The sequence below is a fragment of the Lynx canadensis genome, chromosome A1 (genome assembly GCF_007474595.2).
Source record: "Lynx canadensis isolate LIC74 chromosome A1, mLynCan4.pri.v2, whole genome shotgun sequence".
Lineage (NCBI taxonomy): Eukaryota > Metazoa > Chordata > Mammalia > Carnivora > Felidae > Lynx > Lynx canadensis.
Genome location: NC_044303.2, coordinates 199,185,007 through 199,195,329, shown reverse-complemented (window position 1 = coordinate 199,195,329; position 10,323 = coordinate 199,185,007). Strand labels below are relative to the sequence as shown.

At 46.9% G+C, this 10,323-nt stretch overlaps 1 protein-coding gene across 1 annotated transcript in view; it reads left to right on the top strand.

Moving 5' to 3' along the window:
- The first annotated feature begins 101 nt into the window (after nt 1-101).
- The window catches only part of SNX18 (sorting nexin 18), a 29,645-nt gene continuing 19,423 nt past the window's right edge, over nt 102-10,323 (top strand). Inside the window, exon 1 of the mRNA XM_030329947.1 lies at nt 102-1,869. Coding sequence (XP_030185807.1) covers nt 249-1,869 — 1,621 coding nt within the window. The 5' untranslated portion in view covers nt 102-248. The remainder of the gene's footprint in view (nt 1,870-10,323) is intronic.

The window sequence follows — 10,323 nt, the reverse complement described above, 5'->3', positions numbered from 1 at the left end:
GGGACGTGGGAGGCCGCGGGCCCCGCCCCCGGCCGGCGGCGGCGGCGGCGGCGGCGGCCCAGCGCGGCAGTCGGCGCTGCGAGCCGAGCGACGCGGAGGGCGCGACCGGCGGGCCGGGGCGCGGAGCTGCGCGCTATCTTTTGGCCTCCACTTCGCGCGCCGGGCGCGGGCGACACCGCGGGTCCCTTCGGCCGGCCCCGGGCTCGCGGCGCCGGGAGTCGGCGGCCGCTCGCCGGGACGCCGGGACCATGGCGCTGCGCGCCCGGGCGCTGTATGACTTTAGGTCGGAGAACCCGGGCGAGATCTCGCTGCGGGAACACGAGGTGCTGAGCCTGTGCAGCGAACAGGACATCGAGGGCTGGCTCGAGGGGGTCAACAGCCGCGGCGACCGTGGCCTCTTCCCGGCCTCGTACGTGCAGGTGATCCGCGCCCCTGAGCCCGGCCCGGCGGGCGACGGGGGTCCGGGAGCTCCAGCTCGCTACGCCAACGTGCCGCCCGGCGGCTTCGAGCCCCTGCCCGCCGCGCCGCCCGCCTCCTTCAAGCCGCCGCCCGACGCCTTCCAGCCGCTGCTGCAACCGCAGCAGGCGCCACCGCCGAGCACCTTCCAGCCGCCGGCTGCGGGCTTCCCGTACGGCGGGGGCGCCCTGCAGCCGTCGCCTCAGCAACTCTACGGCGGCGGCTACCAGGCCAGCCAGGGCAGCGACGATGACTGGGACGACGAGTGGGACGACAGCTCCACGGTGGCCGACGAGCCCGGCGCGCTGGGCAGCGGCGCGTACCCGGACCTCGACGGCTCGTCGTCCGCGGGCGGCGCGGCCGGCCGCTACCGCCTGTCTACGCGCTCCGACCTGTCGCTGGGCTCCCGCGGCGGCCCGGCACCCCCGCAGCACCACCCGTCGGGGGCCAAGAGCTCGGCTACTGTAAGCCGCAATCTCAACCGCTTTTCCACCTTCGTCAAGTCGGGCGGTGAGGCCTTCGTGCTGGGCGAAGCATCGGGCTTCGTGAAGGACGGGGACAAGCTGTGCGTGGTGCTGGGGCCCTACGGCCCAGAGTGGCAGGAGAACCCTTACCCCTTCCAATGCACCATCGACGACCCCACCAAACAGACCAAGTTCAAGGGCATGAAGAGCTACATCTCCTACAAGCTGGTGCCCACGCACACGCAGGTGCCGGTGCACCGGCGCTACAAGCACTTCGACTGGCTGTACGCGCGTCTGGCGGAGAAGTTCCCTGTCATCTCGGTGCCCCACCTGCCTGAGAAGCAGGCCACGGGCCGCTTCGAGGAGGACTTCATCTCCAAGCGCAGGAAGGGCCTGATCTGGTGGATGAACCACATGGCCAGCCACCCGGTACTGGCACAGTGCGACGTCTTCCAGCACTTCCTGACGTGCCCCAGCAGCACGGATGAGAAGGCCTGGAAACAGGGCAAGAGGAAGGCCGAGAAGGATGAGATGGTGGGCGCCAACTTCTTTCTGACCCTGAGCACGCCCCCCGCCGCCGCCCTCGACCTGCAGGAGGTGGAGAGCAAGATTGATGGCTTCAAGTGCTTCACCAAGAAGATGGACGACAGCGCGCTGCAGCTCAACCACACGGCCAACGAGTTCGCCCGCAAGCAGGTGACGGGCTTCAAGAAGGAGTATCAGAAGGTGGGCCAGTCCTTCCGCGGCCTCAGCCAGGCCTTTGAGCTGGACCAGCAGGCCTTCTCCGCCGGCCTGAACCAGGCCATCGCCTTCACCGGAGATGCCTACGACGCCATCGGCGAGCTCTTTGCCGAGCAGCCCAGGCAGGACCTGGACCCCGTCATGGACCTGTTAGCGCTGTATCAGGGGCACCTGGCCAACTTCCCCGACATCATCCACGTTCAGAAAGGTAAAGCCTGGCCGTTAGAGCAGATGGTCTGGAATGTGTTGTTGAGGCTGAAAGGGCCTCTGATTTGGACAGAAACACCAGTCTCTGTTTCAGACTGGTGTTCTATGGGTTGGGAATCAAGAAGAGATGTGGACAGCTGGCCACTTTTTCTGAGTGTATGATGGATTGTGGGCAGGTAGCTGCCTCCTTAAAGAAATTCCAGACAGGGAGTGGGTACTCTTCAGAGAAAGTTCTGAGAGTACTTTTTATGACAGTGCTATCATTTTCGAGTTGAATGGTTGGGTAATGAGCTTCTGGGATCTGTAATCTTGTACCTAGGGTAGAATTAGAAGAGGACCCAAACCATGTTAGGCATCCATTTGAACACTGCAGGGTCACTTACTTAGTGATGGATTTCAGGAAGCATGGAGATAATGGGGGAAGAACGGATATCTGCAAATAAAGTAAGCCCCATATCTTCCTTCCACACCTCTCAATCCCTAGTTTCGTAGAGGAATTGTAATCAATTCTCTGAGGGTTCTAGCTGGGGCAGTTTAAGAATGTCTTGCCTAGGCTTCTTGCAACCTTTGTAGAATGAGGTTTAAAAAAAAGGCTCACTCTAATTTCAGGAAGTTTTTTCTCTTTAACATTTAGTCATTTTTGAGAGCCAGAGTGTGAGTGGGGGAGGGGCAGAGAGAGCCCAGAGCCAGAGACACAGAATCCGAAGCAGGCTCCAGGCTCTGAGCTGTCAACACAGAGCCCGATGTGGGGCTCGAACCCACGAAACCATGAGATCATGACCTGAGCCAAAGTCGGACACTTAACCTACTGAGCCACCCAGGTGCCCCTAATTTCAGGAAGTTTTACGAAAATCTCTTTAAGCTCAGTCATTTTGAATTCGGAGTCTATTACCCGACTGAAAGTAAAAGAGTATTATCTAGGAAAACGATGTAGGGAAACTACAAAGAATGCACAGCATCTGAGTATCTCGTCTGAGGGCGGTGTTCCTGGTTTCCCAGTGAGTTAGCTGCCCAACTCTCAGAGCTTGTTTCATTATTGTTAGTTGTTAGTGTCCCTAATTTTTGTTAAAGCACTAACCTTTGCAGATTATTTTCTTAGAAAATAAATTAGAACCGTCAAGCTTGGAGTGAGAGAATGGGGAGGTGTTGGAGTTAGGGAGGTGGTCTTGCCGGTAAATATCTTCTGTTCAGTGTGGCATTTGTGGCGGGGAGGGAGTTACCTAATCTGACTTCCTGTGATGTTGGAAACCTCCTTGGGTCGTGAGGTCTGGCCTTCAGTGAGGAGGTGCTTACCGCCTTTCCAGGTGCACCAGTCCAATTATGAACAGCCCTGATCTTTGACATATTCTTCCTTACATTGAACTAAAATTTGCCTCTCTTGTTTGTCTTTGTGTTCCCTAGACCCACAGAAAGTTGTTCTATTCCTCAACATATTGGCCCTTTACACTTTTGGAGACAGAAGTCTTGCTTCCTTCCCTTCCCTGTGCTGTTCTTCCCCCCGCCGCCTTCCAAGTGTGTGACTAGTCTTCCCACCCACCAAGGAGGGGATCCTTCCAAATCCTTGAATTTGTCCTTGGTCCTGCTAAAATGCAGTATTCTGAAACATCTGCAGTACTGATTTTGGTAGAGAATAGTAATTTTGTTGGCAATTTACATTTTGTAAATGCAATCTAAGATTGAGGTAGCTATTTGAACAACCATATTGAACCTGCATCTATATTCCTTATACCTTTTTTTGTGTGTAAATTGCTGTGAATCCTTGACTTTCTGGCTGGTGCTGGTGGGACTGACTCTGAGCCTTTCGTGCAAGACCTTATATTTAAATACCATTGTGTTATATCAACCTGGACCCATGCTGCCTTTTTACATATTTTGTGAGTTTATGCAAATTGTTGGTAAATAGTTGAAAGGGTGGAGGCAGGTACAGTCATCTGCAGGCGGACGCAGGTGACTGGCTGCTACAGGGTGGCATAGGTTTACTCACTGGCTTTACTGTCCTTCAGACCACACACAGCCTTGTCAAATGCCCTGCTGTTGAAACTATTAGAAAAGGTATGGTATTTGTTCTGAGGTCTGTTATGAGTTTACAGCAGTAGTTTTTGTAGTTTATCAAACTATAGTTTACTTTTTTCAAATCCTAGAATTAAAATTGTAATCTATTTCTGGGGATTTGAGAAACTTTTTTCATTAAAACCAGTACCATTTTATGTTGTCTAAACAGATTCAAGGGCACTAAACATAATCCTTAGGAAGTTCAGAAAGAAAATCAGTTAATATTAGTAAGTCAGTTAATATTAGTAAGTATAGTTTGTTTCTGCTGTAGCCTTCGTGTGTAACGTACAGGGAATGTGTGTCCCTAGGTGGCAGGTCTTTAGAATGTACTGCTATTTAAAGCTATAGTGTGCGATGCAGGAGGCTAAAAAGCATTTGCTTATGACCAGTTTTTATCAAGGATGCTTGTGTATCAAGGATGCTAGTGTTGGCAATTTTTAGGAATACAGATGAAACAAATTTCGTAAGTCATGTTAAAGCTTTTTGAACATGTTCTGGATGTTCAGAACTTGTGGCTGTAAAAAGCAGCTCAACCCTCCCCTTCCCCCCCCCTCCCCTAACTACACAGTTGCTGTTGGAATGAGTCTTTTTTAGTCTGAGCACTTGGGGACTTTGTTTACAGGTTGGTTTTCTTTTTTCCCCCTCTAAGGTCTCAGAGTATAATCACATCAAAGATTTTACTGTAACTTTTGAGAGGAGAACCAAAAGAAGAAAAAAAATGATAAAAATCTTTAAGCAGTTTAAACAGTCTTTTGTTTTAAGTATGTGGTTCAAAGTTCATAGTTCAACCTAGGGAGAAACTTAAAAATTCAAAATAATTATTTCAACACTTAAGCCCTCATTGTTTACAGGAAGAGAAAAGCAGTTTCAGTTCTTCTACGTTTTACACGTTCTAATCATATTAGGTCCACATTCAGATGAGACAGAAATGATTAGAAAGTGCTTTTTTAATTACTAACACAGTTAAGAAGGGGAGTTAAGTTTTTTTCCCCCTTAATTCCTGGGGGGAAAGGACAGGAACATTAGTCTTCTCTGGGCTTTTTTCTTATCCAGGAGACTGCTGTGGTCAGCTTTTCCAGTGTTCCAAACCTGTGGTATTCGATGCTGGGTCTGTGAGCCACATATGGCTATTTAAATTTAATTAAAATAAAATAAAATAGTATAATTCAGTTCCTTAATCACACTAGCTCTGGTTCATGTGCTTTGTAGCTAGTGGCCTGCACATTAGACAACAGATACAGAACAGGCCATTTTCATCACTGCTGAAGGTTCTATTAGACAGTGTTGTGCTAAACAGTGGGCCGTGGTTTAACTGTGAGTCCTTTCAAATTTCTCCAGTAAGCTGATGATCTTTGCACATACTCTTCAGATAGTTTTCTTTTTACTTGGCATCCCGTCCTTTCCATGTTAAGTAATAAAAACTGGGAGGGGAAGCAGGCCCTGCTAGACCCCTCTCTACAGAACTTCCCAGGCACTCAGTCAGTGAGTAATATTTCTGTGGTGTGAGGATGTTCATCTGCTCTGCATCCTGCCTTCATCTCCCATTCAGAAAATATAACTGGTATCAGAGTGGATGTCTGAGACTAGGGAGGAACCAGCTCCAGAATGAGGGTGGAAAACTCAGATACTCTTAAATGTGGTGGACTGGCATTTTTCTGACTATACTTAGTACTGAAACCATTGCTTAAACTTAATAATGGTTTTAGTGTAAGCACTTCCTGCAAAAGCGAAGAAAGCCATATGGTTTCTTTAGCTAAAAGAGAATTCTAGAATTCTAATGTTTTTTCATCAGCTAACGGAGTCTTAGGTAAACAGACAATTTTGGTTAATGGAGTCAAGCATAGGAAGAAGGCAGTTTGCTATAGTCTGAAGTACAGTAGATGGGAATTCAGAATATGTTTGAATGTTGCTCCTATTTTGCTCTGTCTTAACAGGAGTCCCTTAAATTCTTTGTTCATAGGCCGCTCATTGATTCCTGTCTAGTCACATGTCTGTCACTGCCCAGCTTTGTAACCCTGTGGTCTGATTTTCTTTTTTTGAAATGGTAGCATTTTATCTCCTCTTTATCCTCCCTGCCATAGTATGCTTTTATAATGCTGATGTTGGTGAGTTGGGTGGTACAGAGAATCTCTTCACTGTCAGTTTCTTAGCTTATTCTGTTCTGTTTCCAAAGATATGATTAATCCCTAATGTTTAATAAAGCTTACTCTGGATGGCAGTGAGTTGCTGTGGTTTAAAAGCTTGAGGCTTATCTCCTGGGGAATACTGTGAAAGGGAAAGTGTGGTGAAAAGTGTGGGCTTCATCTTTATTTATGAATATGGACTAGGTACTGGGAGGGAAGCACTTGAAGAGAAATTTCTTGATTCCCGAGAAGAGATATGTCACGTAAAAGTGATTTGTTGGTAAAATGTCGTGAGTCTGCGAAGGAGGGTGGCTGAGCTAGGTAACAAACAGGCAGGCAGTCCTGTTTTCTGTACTCTCAAATTAAATATGCAGGGTCCACATTGCTCTCTGTAAACGTTCCAGATGGTGCCTTCTTTTCAACAAAAAATAGCCCCAGGACCTCAGGAATGGTACACCAGTAGTGGGCCTTATCAGTCTTGTGGGGTAGAGTTTCACCATTGTGCTTCCTTTCACCACGCGTAGGGTCCGTCTTATGTCCCTCAGACATTAATTAAAGATAGCTAGAGTCCTGGCAGGGCACCCAAGGTAAGGCTGGGCCACAGTTAGCCCTTCCCTGTCTGCTCCCCATTCTCCTGTGGCTAAAAATAGAACTGAGAGGGTGGTGCCAGGAATATAGAGAAAAGGTCTAATAAGCGGGCTGTTTACAAATGCATCCTTGTTTTGAAACTTCTGGGCTGGAAATTGAGGTCATTCATTTTTTTTTTTTTGTTTTGTTTTGTTTTGTTTTAGCCCCGTCTTAATTGAACCCATTTCTCCTCTCCCCTACTTACACCTCCAGCTATTTTTTAAGGAGACTTCAGTTCTAGCCATAACCTTTGTCCCTGTCTGTATTTTCTTAATAAAAATGAGGTTGGTTACCTTTGGGGCTTTTGAAATAGATGCCTGAGTTCTTTGGTTAAAATGACAATGTGACTGGCCACAGATGGTCTTGGTCATGAAGCTAGGTAGGGATACTGCTCAGATCACCCTGTCATTGGTTTCTCAGACTTCTTTTTGAGGCATGAATCCTTGAAATTACACTGGGGAGTCCCAGTCTGTTAGGCTGATGACGGCAGAATCAAAAGGAGGCAGGAACCTGCACTCCCACTCATGTTCCTCGGATAACTCTTGGAGTTCATTGGACTTCCCTCCTAATTAGGAAATGTCATCCGCACAGTTTCCTGTCTGGTAATCTTAGGATTTCCAAACATGAAGATCAGAACCCAAACTAGGAAGAAGTTCTGGGAGAAGGTGTCAATTCCCTTATGAACATGACACTTCTTTTAAATGATGATCTTTTTCTTCAGGCTGAATAAAAATTTCCTGCCATATTGTCCCAAAGCATTTTAAAACCAAAGTTTAATACCAAGTTAGATTTAATTTTGCCATCTATTTCTGAAACTTTGTGATACCGCCAACTAAATGATTGTCACAAATAAAATGGCACAGTAATGCTTAGCTCTTGTTTAGAGAGACTGTACTCCAAGGACCTGTACCATTTGTCACTATCTATAGAGCACAGACTAGAGTCACATCTGCAGGAAGGACAGATGGGACTTAGATCCTCGCAGCGTTCTTTGACTGGTGGCAGAGAGGTAATGTGCCGGGTTACTGAGAGCCCTCCAAGGCAATGCAGAAGAGATGGGGCTGGCCCGAGTCTGTCAGGGGAGCTTAGTTAGCCCCACAAACAAAGGGTGCCCATGTCAAGGCAAGAGCCCATGTTCGGAGTCTCCTCACTGTGGGCCAGTATGGAATCTGGGGGGCTAGTGTGTGGATGTGAGGGGAGCTTTGGACAATGATTTTAACCTCTGTGTCTCAGTTTTCTCATTGGTAAACTGGGAACGCTCCCTCCTAAGGTCATAAGGATTAAATGTTATGGTTCTCAGTACTTATTACTAAATGCTTAATTTGAAAAATAGAAAGGACTTTTCAAATGGGAAACACTCTTCTTTAAAAGATAGTTCCAGTAATCTTCTCTTCCCTCTGGTAGCCTCCTGCCCTCAGAATTGCAGGCAAAAGTATAAAAACTATAAAAAGTCATTGGTATAGCAGTTAAGTATTGCATTTTAACATGGCTGTCCTGCATTGCACACTAGAAGAAATGGTAACAGAAATAAAGGCCAGTGTTACTTGGAGTCAGTGGTTTGTGGTTCACATTAAAGAGTTTGTGTAAATTGTTTCCTATCAGTAGCCACTCCCTTCTTCTAAATTACTTGTGTCCTTGCACAAATCACTTTGACGTTTCTGAGCTTCTGTTCCCTCATCTGTCAATATCTGTCAATCTCCTAGGTGTTGCTTGTTAATTGACTTAAAAAAAAGGTAACATCCGTACACTGAAAAGAAAATATTTGGAAAATATATGATGAACATGTAGGCATTGTTTCAGACGAGTTTCAATAGCATTCTATCTGCCTATGTTACTTTGTAACCTGCGAGCATGAAAATTCTTTATCAGCTGATGTGAAAGAAAATTTGTGCACTTCTAGTTCAGATCAACAAGCATAGATTGAGAGGGCTTAGCCTACCAGGTGCTGGGAATGTGAAAGTGGTAAATACCTGGTCTCCTACCTGCTGGTGAGAGCTCCCAGGTGTTTGGAGGCTGAGGTGTGGTGGACAGCTGGAGAACAAGGGATGTAATTAGTAGGGCCACCAGAGAGAGAAATTGTGGTGGGTTTTTCCTCCTGTAAAGTGTACTTCACTTTGAGTTCAAAATACTATCTCCTCTCCAAAGGTGGAAACAATCTTGTATTGTTGGTCTTGTATTTGTAGCGTGATTAAACTTTAGCGTGAATGAGTGTTAGTTCATTTGTCATTTCTACTCCTTTCCGTAGAAGTTTTTATCTGTCACTGTGATTGGACTTTCCTCTCCTGACAAGGAAATTTTATGTGTTATTTGCCAGGTAGTGAGACATCAGTTAGGGAGGGGAGCCAAGATCTTAGATTTATTCAGAGTATCCTCTCAGAGATAAACCTGATTGTATTCAACAAATGTGCAAGTGCCCATCATAGTTCAGGCACTCTTAAAGATGCTAGAATTGCATCACTGGCCAAAACAAAGATCACCACCCTTGTGGAGCTTACATTCTGATTCTGGCAGGGTGGAGACAGTGAAAAACCAGCACAGTAAGTACATTATAATGTATGTGGTAGGGGAAAACATAAAAGTGGAGCAGAGCAAGTATGCATGGGGAGGCAGAAGGAAGTATAAATGAAAAAGGATGAATGAATGAAGAAGGATGATCAAAGTAGGCCTCACTGAGAAGGTGAGGTTTATTTTTTTTTTTATTTTTTATTTTTTTGCTTTTATTTATTTATTTATTTATTTATTTATTTAAAATATGAAATTTATTGTCAGATTGGTTTCCATACAACACCCAGTGCTCATCCCAAGAGAAGGTGAGGTCTAAATGGAAGCCTGGAGGAGGTGAGGGAGTTAGCCAAACAGGTATCTGGGGGGAGAGCCTTTCAGGCAAAGGGTACAGCTAGAGCAAAGGGTACAGCTAGAGCAGAGGTGTTGGGGTGGGTATGTGCCATCAGGCAGTAGGAGGCCAGGTGATGGAGCTAAGAGGATCTGGGTAGGAAATGAAGTCTTGCAAGGTTCAATTAGTAGGGCTTTGTACGTCATTGTCAGGGCTTGGAGTAAAAGCCCTAGTGAGATAGGAGCCATTGCAGGACTCTGAGCCAAGGAATGACATCCACCTGGACCTGTTAACAGACTTATTCCAGTTGCTGGTTGACAGTAGAATGGAGAGAAGGTAGGGTGTCAAAGGTAGGAGCAGAGAGCCAGTAGGAAACCACTCCAGTAATCCAGGTGAGAGACAATGGACGTGGGGACCAGGGTGCAGACAATGGAGATGGCGAGGAGATATATCCCACGTTGGATATAATTTGAAATTAGAATCAACAGGTTTTCCTAAGGGATCCGAAGGGGCATGTGAGAGCGAAAGGAATCATCAAGGGTAACTGCAGTTTTTGGTCTGACCAACAATAAAATGGAGTTTCCAGCCACTGAAATGAGGAAGGCTATGAGTGGAACAGGGTGAGGATGGGAATCAGGACTAGAATTTAACCCTTTTAGGTTGATGGGCTCCTACATTCTGTTGACATCTCCCTACTCCAATACATGCATGGACAGGCAAGCCTTAAATCTAGTTCCCTCCTTGGAGTTTCCTACTTGGAGCCCAGTCCTTTCTGAGTAGGCGTGGCTGGGAGAATGCTAACTGGTATGCCAAAGACTAT